The sequence below is a fragment of the Nothoprocta perdicaria genome, unplaced genomic scaffold (assembly GCF_003342845.1).
Source record: "Nothoprocta perdicaria isolate Ctin4 unplaced genomic scaffold, notPer1 scaffold_27, whole genome shotgun sequence".
NCBI lineage: Eukaryota > Metazoa > Chordata > Aves > Tinamiformes > Tinamidae > Nothoprocta > Nothoprocta perdicaria.
In genome coordinates this window covers 2,407,765-2,429,563 of record NW_020455499.1, presented here as the reverse complement: position 1 = coordinate 2,429,563, position 21,799 = coordinate 2,407,765, and the positions used below count along the sequence as shown (strand labels likewise).

Below are 21,799 nucleotides of genomic sequence, written 5' to 3'. Positions count from 1 at the left end.
GACACTACAAAAGACGAAGGAGTTCTTCTCCGTTACAGCTGAAGAAACTCATTTCATTGAGACCACCAAGACACCGAGAGTGGTCTGCAGCACTTGGTGGCTGCACAACCTGATGGATCCAAGATGGGAAGCTCAGCCTTCTCTCACCTCTGCTGCTAGTTCCATGAAATCTTCCTGATGGAAAATTGCATTATTATTGATTTTTTTTTTTTTTATGTAATGGAGAAGGAAGCGTATTAAAGTATTTTTATTTGGTATGAAATTTCTAGTATTGCATACTTATCTCAGTGATTTTGTTTGCAGTACGTAGCTGTGCTGCCTGGATCAATACAAAATTTGATAGGAACAAATAAGAAATCATATTCTTACTGGTGCTCAAGTCTGTGCATGCTTAGCAATGCCTTTTTGTTGACGCCTTAAAAAACCCATTTTATAATGGCATAATCCCTACAAGAAACTTAAAAAACATCCCAAATGCAGAAACCTAAATAAAAATATTACTAGTGTAGTTTTACACTTGGGTCTCGAATTATCAAGAACTGATTGAATAAGAAAGGCTTTTTTTTTTTTTAAAAAAAAAAAAAGGTTGTTAAGTCAATGTGCTGAGTAAGAAAATATTTTGCACAATATGGCTTTATTAAACACAATTCACTAATTCCCCTCAAATACTCAATATATTAATACTAATGAAAATATGCATTAAGTAACAAAGAAAGTCTAGCGTGAATATGTTAGTAATGAAATTCACCTCTTGGGATCTTTCAAGGACAAAGCAATCTCATGTCTTTTTTTATCCTACGGGTGCAATTACCTCATTATAATTTCCTCTGCCTTGTCACCATCTCCACTGTCTTCACAGAGCAAACAGCTTATTTTGACTGTGTGGGGAAAATCTTTGACTTATTTATGAAAAGGGAAACTGGAAACTGTTCTAACTTGGCTGAAATGAGTGGTTCATGTTAATTAATAATAACTATATAGTAATTCTTAATAATGCCCTTGGAGTATTGTCAGGGTATGTGCAAAGTGTTCTAGGGTCAATAAGGATGGATCTTCTAATAAACTGAAGGAAAGTCCATCTCTTCTTGGGACTCATTTCTAGCTATTTTATCATATATATACTCTAGACAGAAGCAAAACAACAAAAATAGTGTTTTCTGTAAAGTAAAAAGAGATTAAAACTTACCATTTTTGACCTTGCAAGACTTGTTATCAGGCTGAAGTACATAACCCTCCACACAGCTACAAGTGAATGATCCATCTGTATTCACACACATCTGGCTGCAGCTTCCATACGTATTGCATTCGTTCAAATCTAAAGCCATATTAAAGAGAGTTGTTTAAAGATAAGGAAAATAAAGAATAATGGAATTGAAAAAAATCAGAATTCTTTGTGTTTAGTTCATTAAGTCACTAGGGTACGGCACTTTTTTCCCCCCTTTACCATACTTTTATCTTATTGTGGGTCTTGGCTGCAGAACTTACCCTAGTAACCAAAGAGAAGATGCAGAATTTTCATGTGTAATTGTTACTATTTTGAAATATATATATATATATATAATTTGTTCAATTAGCATCCAGGGTGTACATCATGTTAGGGACACATTTGGGCTCTTGTTTCTATTAGAAACCACTTTCCTCTGCATTTACAATTATCAGGGACCATAAATGAAACAACATTTCAAGAGAGGAAATAATTGATCATGCTTCTCAACCTATTTATGCTGGAAATGTCTTACAGTTCCCTGAAGGAAATGTCACAACTTTTACATTAAACCATCATCCACTACATCAAAAACTATTCCTTCAAGAAGTATAAAGAACAATTTTCTCAACTAGGCTGTACAGGCATAATACTATAAAATGAAGACATGATATTTAACAGTAGTTGAGAGCTTAAGTAATAAATTGATACCTTAAAAAGCTTCTGTTGAAATTATTTCCTCTGATATGTTTTCCTTCAGAAAACATGACAACCATAGATCAGAAGAGYTTATAATGAACTAGGTGTATGAAGACTGGCCTAGTGCTTTTATATGCAAAGATGAGTGATTGGCAGTGGGCACATACACAAGGCAATAGAAAGCCAAACTACTTAGAGAAAAAATAAAGCAAGAAACCACCATCTATAATGAACAGAGAATTAAAAACCCATAAATTTCAAAAATGGGAAAAGAACACCAATTGCAATCTACAATTATTTATGCTCAAACAACACCCAGAGCTGAGCTGTATGATCTAGGAGTGTTCACTTATCAAATTCCAATCTCGAGATGACTTTACGGGCATGAGGCAAAACACTGCAAGCTTTGCAGCATAAAGCAGAGCAGCTCATGAGAACAAGTAAGGGGACAACCTGTCTGCTCCTCCCCGTCCCTGAGGCTGCTTTCACAGAGTTGGCAGGGAGGCCCTAGATCTCATTTTGGAGGTGAAACACYGTGATAATCCCTCTGCAAGGCAGCACTAGGAAGCCTGGATCTTAACTTTACAGTGTTTTTCTTATTTACCTCTGCAGCTTCTTCCATCACTGCTTGGTTCATATCCATCTTCACAGTAGCACCTGGTGCCATTCCTTGTAATGGCRCACTTGTATCGGCAATTCATCTGCTGGCATTTGGGTAGAAATTCTGTAAAGACAAACAGAGCAAAATGTTGTAAAATATTCATTTGGAGCATTCCTATATCATAAAATTCCCAGCTTTTATACAGATGTGCAGGTCTCAGGGAAGAAACAACATCACTGGCTTACACTTGTTGTTGCTATTAGAAATGTATTATTAGAAATGTATTATGACACCTAATATGTGTTGAAAAGCTTGCTTTGAAAATTGCATTTCAGCAAGATAATGAAAAGGAATCAGTACCTACTTCCATCTGTAGTTAATCACATCTTTATTTTCAGTCAAAGCAACTACTTGGGAAAAAAAAAAAAGGCAAACAAACCTCAAACAGTTAGATTAGAGTCATAAAAAGCAGCCAAGGTTAAAAGAAAGGTTTCAACATCTCTGCCTTTCCTATTCCTCATATCCATTGATTTGCTATCTTTTCAAAGCTTGTTTTGATTTACTGATACCCATATAACCTTCACTGCAATCAATAGGAGTACCTTCTGGTACAATAATTTAATGTTGCACATGTAATGTTGGACAAAAAGTGGACATAATATATGTCATTACCACTGAACCCCCTCACAGAACCTATTGCTTAGATCCATACCATCAAAACAAGGCATGACACYAACAGCCAGAAGGTATATTGCAGAAATATGCACAGCGGTAATTTCCAGTACAAATCGGCATGGATGCAAACTATAAAGTTCAGATGATTCTCAGGCCTATGCTGCATCCAGTCTATCAATTATTTTGCCAAGTGAAAAAAGAGCATTTTAATGTACAAAGACGTTTTCCCTATAGAAAAAAAAAATAAGAATAGGACTGAGGAATACAGCTTACAGGGTTGAGCGATAATTATTTGCCATCAGTCAAATCTATATGTAGATGAGCTAGAAAATAATCTGAAAAGGTTGTGCTAAGGAGAGGACTTAAAGAAACTGGGTATGTCCTAAAGAAAAAGAGAAGTCTGTAGTTCGCTGTTATTCCTCTGCCTTTGTGCTCTTTGAATACGAAGAGAAGACCTGTTTAGCTGTAGATTGATTTGTTGCATTCTTGTCCCTCCTCTAATCCTTGACATCTATCACATCTTGCCAAGAACAAGTCACTTCCCAAAATCAAAAAGGAAAATGTCCCTAAAGATACCTACAAGCGGAACCTGCATGCCGACAAATGGAACTGGAACCATCGTGGACTACAGGGTGTCTGTTTATTTTAAAATTCTAGCTTTCGATCAGAACAAAATTGATATATCCATTTCGTTTTCTAAGCAAATGTGGATGAACTGACATTTACAACCTAAAATTTTCTTCCTCAAATACTTCTGGTATAAGATAGGACCAGTTGCTTTAACTAGACTACAAGCACTGAGCTTGCAACCGGGATCGGGATCATTTGTGCCGTGTCCACTACGGAGACAGCCAGGACACCTCAGGCCAGACTAGTGTGGCAAGTGAGCGTCCTCATGGAAACGTGACTAAAAATAACCAGCTTCTTCCTTTTTGCCGATAGCCCGCTGCATTTCATTGGTTTGGAATTTGTACAGTACCATGTGGATGACTCTTAACAAGATCATCGTTGCATTTGCCTTGTGGTAACTGAAGTGCTCTGACTTGCTCACACATCCCATCCCTCCTGCTTCCCACACTTCTGTTTCTCACTGTCTCTCACAGTTGCCTTGGTCCTCTTCCCATCCCCTACACTCCTAAAGTCTGCTTCTCCCGGGAAGTGTTCCACCACTGTTGCCTTCCCTTTTGCCTTTCACTTCCTTGTGACTAATGTCTGATCCTACTGACCAAGAACTGAATTTTCCTTCTCTCATTTTAACAAGAACTAGTTATGAAAAGGAGTAAACTGGTACTTATCTGAAATTTTACCCAGAAACTTCTGCTAGTTGACGTGGAGGGAGGTGGCTGGTCAGCCAGGCAGCAGGACATCCTTCAAACACACCAGCAAGGCCGATTCCCACATCGTTCTGTTTTCAAACCTTTTTCCTCCACAAAATCATCCCATGAGCACAACAGTAACCTGACTCCGTTCACATGCCTGTGAACAGCTTTGCTGCTGCCTGTGTGAGAGGGATCTTCACGCCTCAGAACATATATGCTCTATTGCACAACCCACAAGCAGAGAATGATAAAGTAAAACAACAATGTTAAGGATAAAGAAATAAATATTCTATCTTACTAATGCTTTTGTTTTCTTCACTACAAGTCTTTAATCTTGAAAATCTCAGAGGAAAAAAAAAAAAATAGAGCCAAGCTGAGGAATGTAGAGACTGTCATTTCTTGGTCTTCCTGTTTGCACAGGATTAAGCACAATGATGAATCCACCTTGGATTTCACAGGAATAAAACTGTTCCTTCCCAAAAAATTGCTTATCATAGTTCATTCAAGAGGAATGATATAAGGAATGAATGGCTTTTCAGTCAAAGAATTCACCAATTGACCTGGCTACGCTTTCTGTCCCGTCCTCCTGAACCGAGAGGAAGTTCATATTTCACTTGAGGTTCTCAAGATTAGATGTTTTGGCTATGTTCTCATCAAAAAGAAATTAAGCTTGTCCTGAGAGTTACTGAGCACGAGGGCTGATTGATAGAACAAGTTGCCTCGGTTAAGTTTATCTTTCCTGAGAGCATGAAAGAAGAAGACACTGACACCCAAAGAAATGCATTTAGCTGATATTATTTTTGAGCCCCTTTGATGCGATGAAACCTTTTGGCTGTACTGGGCACCCAATTAGTTTCCTGAGTGCATCACCTGCATTTCTCCTGTTTTGACTTTATTGTCTTAAGCAAAGCGAATTGCAGCCTGAAGTGACGTTGGGCCTGAGCTTCAGATCAAAAGCGCCTCGTGAAGCCTTGGAATGGGTCAAAGGACCTGCTCAGAGAATCTCTTTTACCTGCCTGATAAAAAGTTACAGGAGAAGCTGAAAGGGAAGATGTGATATAAAAAATTAAATGTCTTATTTCAGTTAAAYGAAAAAAAAATATTCTAAATAAATCAGTTTCCATCATTGTTCTCATACCCTAATAATTGCAACGTATTAAGCCTTCTGAACAGAACTGAGCATGGACTAACACTTTATAAAGTAAGTTTATGAAAATCAAGTCTCGAATGAAAGTTTTTTTCTTAGTTTGGAAAACACCAGAATGGCCATTTACTTTTTTTTTCTTAGAGAATGCCATAAAATCAATGGTATGTGTAATCTATTCTTTTCCTTCTCCTTTCCTTCTTAAAAAAAAAAGGAAAAATGGTAACATGCCAAATAAGCTTGGAATCTTCAATCAATGACTAAAGGAAAAATAAGAAATTGGACATTTTGATTCTATTCTAGTATTCTATTCTTAGTAGCACATTTTAGATCTGTGTTTGTTCGTATTTGATTACTCAGTTTCCTCTAGCAAGCTGTGGATAACAGCCAATATATTTTTCAAATGAAAAGCAAGACAAGAGGAGCCCTTCAGACTTGAGTCAGGCCTCCTTATAACCCTTCCTTAGCTGTCTGTGGGTATTTTATGTACAAATAAAATCCTTGTCTTCAATTACATCATAGCCCTTGTGCAAAGCGCTGCAAAAGTCTCTCCCTTCCCTCATCARTGGGGCAAAAAGGAATGAGAAAAAACCATCCCAGCTGGTTTATCATCGCAATTAACTCAGTATGAAAGCAGATATAGGCACACGTGTAATAAATAAAGACCTCGGCTGCTCTTTCTGTATGCCAGAGAGGGCAGACGATTCCCCAGCACCAGGTAAATTAAGAAGTGCTGATTACACAACGTCGATAAGCATCAACGATACAGAGGGGGCCTAAGTACCACAAGTGAGGTGAAGCTTAATAGTTCAAAGGGTAAGACAACACGCTCGGGGAATGATAACACGGCTCCTGCTGCAAGTTTGGGATCAGCAGTTTGCAGCAACAAGGGATCCTTGGCAAAGCGCTGATCGGAGCGGGGCTGCCGGGGATGGTGCCGGGAGAGCGAAATGCAGCACGGGGAGCATCAGAGGGGGTTTTTTGCACAGAGAAAACATTAATGTCGAGGCCCCAGATGCTACTGAGCCCTGTTTCTCTTGAGCAAAGCTCTTTACGGCTGTGCTCGCCCTGGTGGTACCTGGAGGGAAAACTCGGATTCAAATAGGGTCGGAGAACGGCTTCAAGAAGATCCGGGAACAAGCCGGGCCCCGAGGGGAGCCGGGGAGGTTTTGCGTTGATTAGTGCTGCAAAATGAAAGCTAAGAGGAATTATGACTGCTGTCTGTGAATATATCCGAGGATCAACAGTGGGGAAAGAGAGACTATTTAAGCTAAAGGGCTGTTGGCAGAAGTACAAATGGGCATAAATTACCCATTAATAAATTYTGGCTGAAAACGAGAAGCAGGTTCTAAGCTATTACTGTAATCAGGTTCTGGAACCGCTCTTTGAATGGAAACAGCAGGGACGGAAAATAAATAAATGTTTTTAACATGGATCGTGATAGATTCATGAAAGATAATATACAGCAAGGCCCTTGAGAAACCAGAAACTCTGCTCATGACCCAAGAGGTTCTTTCCACTACTACATTCCTAAAGTAACTCACTGTCTTCTGCTCAAATACAATTTTTCATTATGGAACTAAGATTAATTCTTTTTTTCTTCTCTCTGAAACATACCCAAAGGAAAACTTAGGGGAGTTTGTTACTGAACTCGCCTTCTAATTGTACTCCATACATATTCTTATATCTCTTAAATATTCGGATTCTTTTTGGCAGCTTTGTGTTTCATGAATTTACTCCATCGCATCACTGTGTTGTTCACTGAGTTTTTTATGATTCAATATTCATAAACGGCTGTCTAGACTATTCCTATCACACATATGCTGTAAGTCTTGTTTTCATTTTCTAGTGCATTTTCCCAGTTTTTGAAGTACAATTCTTTTACAGATTAGACTCTTTAATTTAATTTACCCTAAGGATTTTTTTGCGTGTGTGATTCTTATTGTTTATGTTGTATGCATGGTATAAAGCTCTACGGTTTGCTCCTCTGACAGAAAAGGGTAGCTTGATTGATAGAATTCAATTGCTCGATTGAAATAATGCAGCATGTTGCTATCTTACATTTGTTGGTCTTTTTATTAGTTTTGCCTACYGTACCATAAAAAATGTGACAAAAAATATAATGATCTTTGTCACCCACCTGGGCCCATAACTCCGTTACGGTAGATATACCACAGGGAAAGAGATGTGGGAATCTGTGATCGGATTCATAACCTTCCACTCTCGCTATGGGTGACCTCCTCCAAAGTTCAGCAGAGAAGCTGAAGGAGTCAAACTTCAAATAACAGCCGATATATGGCAGATGTGCCCCATTACACTCAAACAGGGGAAAAAACGGTAGRTTAGGGAAAAAAAAAATCCGGGGATCTTCCTGCCCTTAGCCAAATGCCTGGCTGAGCATCTCCTCCACCTGTGTCCCTTGCTTCCCGTGGAAGCCCAGCAGCTTCTGCATCCTGGCCCAGCTGGCACTGCTGCTTCCTAACTGCTGCTTAGGAGCTTGGGAAAACACAGGACTAGAGCTGAATTTACCAACCTCGAGAAATAAGTCGCCTGCTTAGTAAATAAAAAGAGGTAAAAGCTAGATGCTTTACAGATATAGGTATTTCYAGACAGGGTCTGCAAGCTAGTTGATGTGTAGCCAGCCCCAGGGACCAGCCAGGTAGCAGGATTTCTATACAGTGCACAGTAACATAACCTAGAAAGCCAGTTAACCCTACGTGCTGCTAACTGCCTATAGAGCTCAAAGCAAACCATAAGCCCGGGGTGTAACTGAAATCCCCTTCTTTTGTAGGGCTTAGTCACCTGAGCCCGGCCTGCTGGTCGCTAACTCCATCCACTTGAAATCCAGAGCACAGCCTCCCTTCCTAAGACTAGGGTGCTAGTCCTGCATTAGTATTTCCAGGACAAAAGCAGGAAGATGGTCTTTGAGAAAGGTGTCATGTCCTGAATCCTGGGTTGCTCCTGAATTTTCCACAAAACAGTTACTAGATAAAATATATGAAGGGTTCTGGGAGCAAAGAGCAGCCTGCGGTGCTCCCAGCCCCTGCCATTACCACAACCAGCAGGCAACAGGCTCATAATGTTCATTCTTTTGCACTCTGTGCTATGATCCACAAAACCCAARCTCCCTTTTTCCTCACAAAACTGATCCCAAACCAGCCTTGCTCAGTTGAAACCCTTCTTTCTAAGCATGGTGCTGCATGGGCTGGACTGTACAGTCCTACTGGACGCATCTCAGCCCTCTAGTTGATCTTTCCATGCACCATAGTCAAGGTAATAGARGGTTGAAAAACAATTTGATACAGTATTTTTTAAATCAGACATTAAAATCTTGCAGTAAGAGAAAAATAAAGATCTTGTTTAAAGAATGTGTCAATCTGCTCAAAACCAAACATGTCTGACGGTGATTATGATTTACTGAAAGGACATGACTTGCTGAGGAGTTCAGGCTGTTTCTGAATAAAAAGATAGTATTAAAAAAAAAAAAAAGTCATTTCCAACCTAACAAAATCAAAAAGAACAAGGAATGCTGCAGGATGCTTTTAGAGCAAAGCAAACCAAACCTACTGATTTCATACAGCAGCCACCAGCCCTTTCCAGAACTGAACGCATCCTTCTTCAAAATACTACCCAACACTATCTCCCTACAACGCTCGCGGATAAATTTATTTTTCAAGGATGTACTACTGAGATTTTTTGCTGCCTAAATCTTGACCTACAACAGTTGGCTGAGCTTCAAAACAATTTGTTTTATGTTATGTTCTTCAGCCATAGCATCACAAAACACTTTAAAAGATGAGATCAGCAGGTAGTAGGCATGTAGTAAAATATTCCCTTCACCCCTGGAAATGGCTCATTATTTTGACCTTTTGCTGCTTTAGTTATACCTTGGCTGCCATACAGAAGCATAAGCTAAAGAGGAGTTCACACRGGGAAATTTAAAGTGGCTAAGTGATTTCACGACTAAAGAGCAGAGACTCATTAATCTGGCCACTAATCTGGATATTTGATTTAGATCTGAAAGAAGAGATATCCCTCATGTGAGAGAAGCACATGCTCACCTAAAGTCATATAACTTACGTATCATTTTAGGTAATTTCATGACACTGAGCACATCCTGAACAGCTTCACTGAGTTATAAGAACTGTTATTAAATTAAGGGTATCTTGTGAGCTGCCGCGACCACCTGCRTGGAGGACCTGACAACACTGCACCGCTCGCTGGTCCTGCAGACGTGCACGTAGGGACTGATGCAGTTTGTCCCTTCTCCTGGGTGTCCCCTCTGCCTTCGAGCCCCGCGTGTCCCCGCTGCAGGCAGAGCTGCGCCGGGGCTGGGGACGCAGGGGCTCCGTGTCCCTGCATGGTGCATCTGCAGCGTGTCACCTTCGAGGCTTTGCACGAGTCAGCTCTCTGCTTAGGCGATAATTAAAGCCAGCTCTCATGTCTTAATTCAGCCAACAACAAAGTCACCCGCTCGGGGACAGGAAACGTAGGCAATATTCCCCAAGGGAAAGAAGCAGCGACACCGAGAAAAAGGTTTTAGGTTTCCTAATAGACAGGTCCCCAAAGGCAAGGTCTCCCGTGATGCTGATACGTGGTACTGTACAAGGGCTGTTGCAACACGCGGCACATTTAACCTCTGGAGCTCTAGATGAGAAACAACACAGTGRCAGCAGCGAGGTGGGAAGCTGGCGTAGTCCTCGTCCTGCTTTTTTATAAGCTGAGAGAAATTGGGAGGTCTGGACACTGAAATGGACTGTGCAAGTGTGAGGTCAACATTCAGACAGTCAAGACTTCTGTCTGAAAAAATAAAATTATGCTTTTTAGGGAAGGTTATACCTAAGCTTCCTATCTGACAAAGCAATGTCTCCCACTTCTGCTTCTTAAATTTCACTTACTTTGCCCAGCAAGTATCTCCATGACCTTGTTCTTTTTCATAGTTCGATGCTCAGCCTCATTTCACATTTTGCAAATAATATTTTTTGATGGACTTAAAACCACTACTGCTAAAGCATTGGAGCATTCATTTTGCAACAGCAATGCTTTATACCTTGAGTTTTGTATTTTTTATATATACATATGTATACGCATATATGCATATAAATATATGCATGGTATAGACGGCACAAACATCAGCCATTTACTGTTTGTATCTTATAATCATCATCTCAGTTGTAGTAACTATAGGATTTCTTTCAAACAGCAACAAGACCAACCCAAACTACTTATCAAGTCTGAGAGGACACTGGAAACACTAATGTTTAAGTTAAATCCCACAGTGTCCTGTTGACCTCTAGCTAATTAGTGTAAGATCACACAAGGGGAACCACGCTTCCAGACACGACTTCCCTTCCACCGGATAACGATGACCTCTAAGCAGAAGCCCTGGTTGTCTTTGCAGGTTTGTGTTTGTCATTTCCAGCTCTAGGTCACGTGAAGCCAGATCACAGTGTGTCACCGTATGCCACTGCTCAATGCCTATCCTAAAACAGTCTCTTGTAGATGACTACTACACTCGACCTCCCCATGCGGACCTTCCAACTCAAAGCCAATCACATTAAAGTCCATTTACATTAAGCAATAGCAATCTTATATGGGTTTGTTATATAACATGACATAAAGCATGATTTAATACAAGTCCTTTTGGTTAAAATGTGTTTTGCTACCAAAATTACACTACATATCTTAACACTTGCTATAGCTCAGAAAACAATTCTGAGGAAAGTTTCCTATGAACTTAAGGGAAATATTTCTGTTTTGAAGCATTATTTATTGAGATGTCATGGAGTAGAATGAAAATCTTTTTAATTAAGTGTCTAAACTTAAACTTGCTTTTCTAACATCTTATTAGTGAAGACTCCTGGCTGAGAAGGTAGCTGCCAAGTTAACTTCTGCTGCCATTTTATGTTCATGAACATTTTATCATCAAGTAGACCTGAACATTGCTCTGAAGTTTTTTAAGTGAAGTTTTAATTAAAAGGAAATTAAGGGAGGCTGTCCGTGGCATCAACCTTTCCTCCCTGCTTCCTGAACCCAAACCAGCAGCTACAGAGCAATGCTCTGCAACAGCTCTGAATGGCTTGGTGCAAAGAGCACTGTCTGCCCATGTCCAAAGCACTCAACAGACTTAGATGAAATGACTAACAAGGTAAACTTGAAAGTAGAAATTCCTATCCCACACTTAAATAACAGCAACTGATAACATGTACTACAACCACAGACCCAAATCATCACACGTTTGTAATTCATCCAGCCACAATCAATTCTGTAGTACAAAATGCTCAAGCTGAAATTCTTAACACTGCAATTTTCAGTGCTGTGGATGTTATCTATATATAATGAAATCAATAGAAAATTTTTCATTTATTCCTAGTGGCTGCTAGGTTTGAACCTTACTCTATTTCTAGAGGCATTAACATTTAATCCATTCAGCAAGTTGAAAGGGTTTTTTTTTTTTTTTTTTTTGATGTTTTTCACAACTTGGAAGCCACATTCTAGGTCACTGTAAGTCACACCAATCTTCTGAGATTTAGATATGACTCACCCTTGCCCACATTATAGAAACAACATCATTAATGGTCACGAATGCCTATTGATTCCTCCCAAATCAGGCAAGGTTAATTGCCTGCTGCTCCTTGACACATCTTTACCCTTTCTGCCATCACTGATCACTAACTCCCTTTTGATCACCTGGGGTGAGACGCAGGCAGCCAGTAGCGTATATATTATTTTACAGGCAGGCAATTTATAGAAATGAATCTATATGGATAGCAATAACGTGTCCCAAAGACTGCATTATACATTTATGCTGTGGGGTGCTTATTGTGCTTGTTCGCCTTGATACTCAGCTGAAGAAGAAAAGATTAAACAACCATTAAGCAACACTGTTCTAGGAAGAGTGACTTTTCCTCGTGTTTACCTATGGTGTACTGGCTTCCAACTCCGTGACCGAGTCTCATCAGTGAATAAACTTTGTGCAGATGAAATGTCTCATAAGTCAATAACAAGGATGAGAAAAAAACTCGGCGGAGTTGGCGGTCAATGATAAGTCATGGAAAAAATCCCAATGTTCAGGACTGAAACTATCCCAGCTTCTTCTAGACATATCCTTAAATAGTGGAGCTCAAGAACTCTGGATCAAATATCACAAATGTATGTCCAACTCATATGTTATTATGCATTAAACTGACCTACACATTAGCTGATATATTCTTACTCTCATTTTCTGCTTTATCCTTCCATTTCTCTGGAAATTGCTGTTTGTTTTCACAAATATGACTAATAATAGGGTATAAAACTACTATAATATAAACCTCTATTAAGAACGGTATCTCTAAAGTGGTTATAGAACAGGGCCACAATCTTAAAAGACATCAGGGAGGACAGTGCATGGCCACAAGCTCTCAGTTGAGCGTTAGAGCTGCTTATGCCCAAGTCCTTAGATCACTTGACTATATAAGCAAGGAATTTATGTATTTATATAAATTTATATGTCTAAGTGCGCAGTTCATGGCCATGTAAGTTGAGATTACCCATTGAGGCCAGGCAGCTGCAGGGCCACGGTCTTCTGGGGCATGTCAAGGTGTTACCATTTGGGGAAAAAAGTCATTTATGGAGCTAAAAAGCCACTTCAGCCTTCATCTTTGGTCTGTGGCCTCCACGAATGCTGCAAATCTAACAGCGCAATAAAATGGGGATGGTGTGGGAGTGCTAAACATTTTAGAGAACCTGGAGGATTATTACTTTGCTTTTCCCGATGTTGGGAGGAGGGGAGAATCTAGTATCTTTATTTACTTTGCTCAGCTCTCAGTTTTGTGGAAAAAAAATATAATTAAATCATTTCAAAATCATAAACGCACCTATAATAGCTTTTTCTAACGTCCAATTTCATGCCTCTTCATGGAAGTAGTACCTCAGAAATTGCTTCTCTTCATGAATACAACTTCACTTGACAGATAAAATCCTCAGAAATTGCCGAGCAGAAACCTCAGGCTCACCAGGCAGCGCCTTCCCAGAAACTCAGCCAAGGATTTGGAATCAATTACATACAGGGATTGAATAACCCATTCCAGAGCACCAAGTGTGCAATGCAGGAACCACACTTTTTTTTTTTTTTTTTGGTATGTACAAGTAAACTCACAGAATAGTAAAAGAAATGGCTTTAAGTAAGAAGAAAATTAAAACTAGTAGCAAGAAAAAGCTACACTGGACATGCAAAATAGTTATTTTTGCCTTGCAGACATTTAGAYATGTATCATTCCAAAATGCGCTGGAGTTTGGAATATCTGATATATTCCTTCCCCAGCAACATTTACAGTGTTTACCAGCGGAGAAGTCTGGTTATTTAAATGTCTTTCACTGCAGCAAGCACAGGTGGATTGCAAGGGGGCTTCTGGAGAGAGGGTCATTGCTCCACTGGCAATGCAGAACTCATGGCAAACTCAGCCTAGAGATGTGCGTGGCTGCCAGTCTCCAGAAACTGCAAGTTTACATGATTTGCTTATCATCTGATATGTTTGAGTGTTACAAATGTGGGASTCTTGCCTCACACACACATGTTGGTGTGTAGAAATGCAGATGTTCAGAAGAGCTAGAAGATGTGACCCTTCAAACCTCAAAGCCTCCCAAAGCACCATCCCTTGCACCTACTCTACTGGGGTTTGGGATGTGACCCATCATTAATCTGTTTCATGCTTTGTCATCATCTCACCTCCATCCAGCTAGGACTGCATATCTATAAGTTTACTAAAAGTGCTAAATAAACTTAAAACACTATTTGAAAGTATTAAATTAGTATTAAATCAGTCCCATTGTGAAGTATGGTAACGTTCCTGCCATGTTACCATGACTCATCTTTCTTCATTGCTTTTCTTGTATTTTATGCCACTAACGAGTCTTTAGTCTCCAGTAATRTATAATTGATTCAGTGTTGCTGAGTTTGAAAGCAATAGGAGCACAAAAATTGCTTTTCATTCATTGCTTCATTTAGTAGTAAGTCAATGATCTATCCAGTGCAACAGCTCCAGTGCTCAAAATCGTTACTGCTCCTACATGCTATTGTCATAGGCACAACAATACACAGGAAAGCTTAATCTAATTTTCAATAATTATTTTTGTTATAGGACATTTGCTATTTTTCATAGGGACTTCTACAGCTGTTGTTTTAGTAAAAAATTACTCTAAGCCTCTAGAGCCCAAAAGAAAGTCCTCCCAATAGCTCATGCTGTCAAGCAAACGAYGGGAAAGCAGCACAGGCCATTAATGAAGCTTTTCAGTCACTCCTATTTCTTATGGTTCAGCAACAACTRTATTTTTATATAACTTTATATACATTTAAATGAATGTATATTGATGCAAAAGAAAAGAAAAATGCACAAAGGTTTTCACGCAAGAAGTCACTGACACATATTACTAGGAGGGACAGCAAAAATGTCTACGTATGTCATCCCTTGCCCCTTGAGCATCATATGGAATATATAATGTGAAGTCAACAGTATTTTTCAAGATCTAAGTTACRGAGTCTTCCTATCTGATAATATCACCAGTGTTTTCCTCGAAAAGTTTTATCAAGTAAGTTGTATTAAGCAAGAAATTGTTTCCAAAGACCTTGCTTATAGTATATTTATGTTATTACTGCTGGACACATGCCTGAAAAAAAACATAGTGTTTACATGTCACTAATAGCTAAGTCCTCAGGAACCAACAAAATAAACTTGATACATTCTATATGGCTGTTAATGATGTTATTTTACCATGTTATGAAACCTAGCGGAAAAGTTTAGGTCTGCCCAAAGTTAAAAATAACATTAGAGTAGCTGAGCAAAAAAAAAAAAAAGGTAATTTATTTAGTGACTTTTAATAAAAGCTATTAAAAGTACATGAATTTCATCACAGGCATGTACACCAGAAACTCTGGATTTATGACTAGTGTGAAAATAAAAAGGCAATTAAACAGTTAGTGATTTAAAACAGGTCCACTATAATTACATTTTTCATAAAGAAAACAAAAATTGAAAATTAAATTGCATTTTCAATGGTAGCTAAATTTAAGTGTGCACAGCTGACTYTTTCTAACGTAATCACAAGAATAATTCTATTTAAATGGAGAAAGACRTGTGCTTTGTTCTGCAAAACCTATCAGCAGAAACCAAGCACTCTCACACGTTTGCTGGGGCTYGGCTACCTTGGTGCTGCATGGAAAGTGAGGTGGCCAGTGGGCCACCGCTGGTCCTTGTCTCCAGGGGTCTGCTCCTTGGTTTCTCATAGCCAACACTCTAGTTCTAGTTCTCCTTCACCCATGTCAACTGGACGCAAAGGTGCTATATAAGACAAAAATCAAATTTGTAGGTCTAACTGATGGCTTCAAAATCTTTTTAGGGGACAAGAGCTAGACATCAGGCCAGGGGGATAATTATATCCATCATTTCATCTAGCTCCTTAAATTAAATGGCTGAATTTCACAAGTGCTGAGCATTTTTATCTCCAACTGCTAGAAGGAATTGACTCAATGGGAGYTAGAGCTGTTCACCCTGTCTCAGAGATATATTCAATTTGCACATCTAAATTTGAATTTAAAAGGTTCATTTGGCTACCATCTCTGGGAACAGAGGAAATTAAGATTTGCTGAAATAGAAAACCAAAATGTGTGTTTTTGCAGGCCCATCACTTTCCATAGCTTTYGGGTGGAACAAATTCTGACATTGGAGTTTAGGAAACTTATTCTTTTGCTTTCAATAGGTTTTTGGGTCTATTCCTCGCAGCAAGTCAGTGTCTCCCTGTTCCTGATATCTCCCAATCTTCAATATTGCTGCATGCGCCCCATTTTCTGTCTTCCCAGGTCTACTAACAGAAGTTTTCCCTCCTCAACATGATCAATGCTTCAAAAAGCACCTTTTTTATCCTGCTTCGAAAGTTTCCTGGGCTCAGCCCCACATACAGAGCTAAGGAAACAAGAAACAAAAGGTTTTTCTGCCCAACTGCCTCKAACAGACAGTTTCTCCTACTAAAGAAGTAATACGCAACCAATACCCAACTGCGAAAAACAATTCCTCAATTTTCGCTGAAAAGAGATTTCAGAAGAAAACAAGCTATTATTTTGTAGTGTTTCTGCTTTCTAGTCCATGTTAATGAGGTTGTAGGGCAYGCTAGAATAAAAAATTCATCATCTCAAGCACTTCACTGTTGCCTGATTATGACTATACTATTAATTCAAACTGTTTAATATACATTAAGTCTATACTGTATTTTTTTTTGTTTCACACTTCAGTKACTGTTTAACTTCCTTATGTTCAGCCTTGGTATCTGCTGCCTGCAGCAGCTACTGCCAGTCTCCACCCTCAACACAAGTTAGCAGCAAACGGCTCTGTTTTTGCACACATACATAACCTGCATGTCCATAATCACACATGTGCCATCTTCAGAAATACTTGAGTGGGGACAACTGATAACAGGCACAAACACAGGCTGGATGCAGCAGAGCACGGAACAAACCTGCATTAACATGATGATACCAACAAACTCCTTATGAATTAGCTTCTTCTGTTGTATATCATGGCTWTGCTATTTGCAGTAATACTCAGTATACCAGAAAAAGTCCTTAATGCCTGCAAACCATAAAACTATGAATGACCTCAGTTACAAAACGATGCCACTGGGTTCTACACTAAAGGCTGCACCTTAAGAATTACGTGAAAACTGAGACTTTATAAGTGGTTTAATTATTTGTACCTTGCAGGATACATACATTCAACCCTACATATTTAATATATATTGTTTCTGAAGCCATACCATCTATTGCAAGGTCAGCCTTACAGGTCCATYTGCCTGATATAGCCTGCAGTGTACATTGAAAATTGTAGCTGAAACACAACCCAAACAAGCAGACCACATTCACCCTCGCAATCACAACCAGTTTCAGATGATGTCCTTTATGTCGCTGATAAATGGACGTTATTATGAAGGCGTCTATAAGATAGGTCTATCGAATAAAATAAAGACTTCAAGTACTATTAATATTAATGAATGAGGTCAGGTCAGGTAATTTAACACCTGACTGAATTGGAATCCAATCTGAGAAACCCTTTAAAAAAGACACATTCAATGCGGTAACATTCACAGTGAGTTGTGAACATAATCATAACCTCAATGAGAAAATGCCTGCCGTTTTAGCAAAATCTGACATGGATTATGTGTAAAAACAGCATGGTAAGCAAAAGCAAATTCCTGCGAATTAATTTGACCTTGATGAAAGGCACATATTTTTATCAATCAGACTTAACAAATATTGACTTTAGGCATTAACCAAAGACATACATAAACACCCAGGTTGTTAAAACAGTTGTCAAGTTCATCCTCCTCCTGAAATCACAGTTTGCTGATAAAGATCTAGCTGAACTTAACCTCTCTTAAAAAAAAAAAAAAAAAAAGAAAAAAACACTGCCACGGAAAGCAGCAGTCTGATGGATTCTTCTTCTCTGCCTGTCAACTGCTAAAAGAAAGATCTGTCACCCAGGCAGACTGAAATCTCGAGCTGGAGAGCTGGCTAGGATAAACACACAACTTGTGCCGGGTGTAATTATAACTGTGGCAGACGCCGTCGTGCTCGTGACCCGTCCTCCTCGCGCAGAGCCGGGAGGGAGGCTGCGAGGAGGGGTGTTGATGCTCCATGTGCTGGTGGCCACAGCTGAGCTTTGTGTCTCTGTGCACGCTGGGCGGGCGGTGGGGCTGCCGGCAGGGCATCTCGCTGCCGGGGCGCCTTATGGTGAGTGAGTAGAAGGCTTTCCTCATCAAAGAGCAATATACACTAACTGGTCTGTTCTTTAATTTCCATAAATATGAAAGATGAAAAGACACTTTAATGTACTTCCCACTCTTTGTTCTTTACGGATGAYGGGTGCTAGTAAAGAGGAAGAGCAGCAGTGAAGAAATATTGAAAATTACAACTATGAAACTATGAAAAATGGTGGTATCTTCCTTCGAGCCACCCCATCAGGAGAGCAACGAAGGATCTACCACRACTCTGAGAAAAAAACAAGTCTTCTCAGGCATTTCCTTGCTGCTCTGCCCGGATCAGAACCTGCTCGGCGCTGACAGGCTCCCCGTCAGCGAGGTGAGAGTGAGATTGGATTTGAGGGCAACACAAAAGCTTTCTTCTGTACCACGGCGTTCGTACATCTATTTTGTGTCACATTCAGCCTTCACCGAAGAAACACCTTGAGGCATTTCATGCCTGTGTTGACATTTCAATTAAGCTGCATTTAAATAGATTTGGTTGTGCTGAGCCTTATTTCTTGGTAGAAAAAAAAATGCATTCCATTCTAAATATAGGTTTAAAGAGTTATTTACTAAGTCGAATTCTGTCAGGAAACATGCTAAGGAGGCAGCAAGCAGAAAGGCACTATTTACGACCTTGTTTTTTTTGACAAAAATCTTGTCTCTCATCCTCTTTTCATCTGCCTCCTGACTCCAGACTCTGCTCAGGGAGCCCAGGCACGAGCAAAGCGGGGCCTGCGAGGCCTCCAGCCCGGCACACAGTCACTTCCCAAATCCAGGAAGTGCTGCCAGACAGAGACAGGGAGCAGCCCAGCRTTGGGGGCCTAGGCAGGACATGGGCCCCTCCAGAAGCTCCTGAGGAGCCTCGAAATGATATGTATTTGCCCTCGGCAAACAGCTTTTCCTTGAATTTTCTCCAAGTTTGAGGGAAGTGATAGTAGAGAAGTGCTGGAAGATCTTCTCTATTTTTCTTTTTTCCCCTCATAATTTGCCAGACTTTCTGCAGGCGCTGACCTCTCTACAGGCCATGGCAATGTCAAGGCCCTGCCACGCGGAGCTCCATTAAGCAGCTCGTCTGGAGCAAACCCTCAGGAAGCTGCCCATTCCTAAAACATATATATCACATTCCTAGGCTTTGAGGAAAGAAAACTAAAAGTCAGTTATGTTTTATACATTACCTCCCTTCCATGGCTAAGGAGAGTAATAAGTGTTTAAGTAACTCCAAATTCTCTGGAGGTTAAGGCTTATTCTTTATTTTTTTCCTGTGGATGTATATCTCTGCTAGTTGCTTTACCATATCCCATAATACTAAGCTTTTACTGAATCTAGTTTTATGAGAGAGAATACAACAAGTGTGCACTTCTATTCAGCAATATATACAATACTCACTTCTTAAGTACACCCAGGAATAGAGGCAGGAATGTGAAGGTGATCTCAGGAGAATATATCCATACCCATCGCCACCCTTAAAATCCCATGCTGAAATATCATCGCCAAAAATAGCCTCCTAAAGGTGACACTGCTGTGAAACATGTCACAAGTTGCAGAAAGAGCCACATGGATACATAAGCCACATCTGCAGTGCTGACACAACTTTGCAAATTTATTTGGGRTATTCCTTTTCCACTTAGACAGCAAGTTTGTTGTTTCCGGGAGTATTTCTAAGTACAAGGAGTTATCCATGTTGCGTGCTTGAGAATCCCATTATTATGAGAACGTGAAACATTGCCTCAAAATAGCATTTTGATCCAAGAGAGGAATCTGGAAATCAAAACGTGTGAGATAACAGTGCTGCACTGCACACTGCTATTTCCTAGGGAATAATTCTACAAGACAAAGAAAGCAAATGCTCCAAGATAAAATATTATTTTATAAAGAAGCAAAAATACGACCACATCCCGTATAGCCAGAAACGCAGCAGGTAATAAACAGCTGTTGCCTGTCTCCTCATGCACAGGCTGGCACCTGCGTTTTACCTTTTACGGGTCAATAGTCAGGGAACTCCAGGTTTATCATTATGCACATATGTCTTTAGCTCGTCAGTGTATAAATAATTTCTCAGCAGTTGCCTGCGTTCCCCATATTCATTCCTGCACTCACTGAAACACAGGAGTCATCAAGGGGGATACAGAACAAATCCTTTGGGAAATCCCTAGGGCGCGGATGTGCCACCAGCCATTGGGCAGCATCACACCTGGCTTTCGACAACATAGTTAAATGCTATGGAGTATTTGAATAGAAAAGAATTCTTATTATTCTGGTGACATAAGGGTTATTCCGGGTCTTAGATCTGATGATAATTTCAGACCACATTATCTATCCAAGTGTAGTGAATAGCTTGTCACGTTATTTAATATTTTGTTTCAAACCCATTTGCTCTATTTGTCTCTGCAGTAGGCTAGGCAGCTACAGGATGCACGTTCTTCCTGCAGGTTGCTGGCTAGTGAAGTAAGAAATATTGCAGCAGCTTTAATCTAGTGCCTTGGACTTGATTTATATATGTGGTCATTACAGCAACGCACAGAAAAAAATAACAAAATAAGAACAAAATCTGGTCCTGAAGTGTTAAGTTAAGAAGAAGGCTGTTGAGTAAATTTAGTAGCATCAACAGAACCCACCTTACACTCCTTATTTGCAGAAGGAAACATATATTTTTTAAAAGCTGTCAAGACTGCGAAGGAAAATTTACCTTTCAAGTTAAAGCTTGAAGGAAACACTGAAGCAACAGAGATTCTAGTTTTCCTAAAAAATTAACCTGCAGTATTAATCATGCAATCATAGAATCATAGAATCCTTTAGGTTGGAAGGGACCTCCAAGGTCATCTAGTCCAACACCCTGCACACACACGGTCACCTAGAGCATGTGGCACAGGGCTGCATCCAAGAGGGTTTGGAAGATCTCCAGAGAAGGAGACTCCACGGCCTCCCTGGGCAGCCTGTTTCAGTGCTCTGTCACCCTCACTGTCAAGAAATTTTTCCTTAAGTTCCTGCAGAACTTTTGGTGCTTCAATTTGTGGCCTTTTCCTTTAGTTCTGTCAGTGGTCACCACTGAAAAGAGGCCACCCCATTCTCCTCACTCTGTCCCTTGAGGTATTTATAGACACTGATCAGATTAATGACAGATGCTAAGATTCTCTTACAAGTACCTCCAGTACCTATATTTCTGAGATAATGGGAACATTTTTTAAGGCTATCTAACCAAGCAGTTCTTTGTTCCACACAGAGTTAAGCGGAGTGAAGTTAATCTTAGCTATCTTTAGAAACAAAGCATAATGAGCACATACGGTAGAGGTAGGATTCTTACCCATCCTTTTTACTCAGGAGACAAAGCTKATTAGTATTGGAGATGTTTTTGGCATGGTCAGTATAAAATCCAATGCAAGGGT

General features: G+C 39.8%; 1 protein-coding gene across 1 annotated transcript in view; it reads right to left on the bottom strand.

The window, feature by feature from the left end:
• Positions 1 to 3,798, bottom strand: part of LRP1B (LDL receptor related protein 1B) — a 264,021-nt gene extending 260,223 nt beyond the window's left edge. Inside the window, exons 1-3 of the mRNA XM_026040854.1 lie at positions 3,756 to 3,798; positions 2,508 to 2,627; positions 1,187 to 1,315 (exon numbers count right to left, since the gene is read on the bottom strand). Of these exons, the coding sequence (XP_025896639.1) occupies positions 1,187 to 1,315; positions 2,508 to 2,627; positions 3,756 to 3,798 (292 nt within the window). The remainder of the gene's footprint in view (positions 1 to 1,186; positions 1,316 to 2,507; positions 2,628 to 3,755) is intronic.
• Positions 3,799 to 21,799: the final 18,001 nt, after the last annotated feature.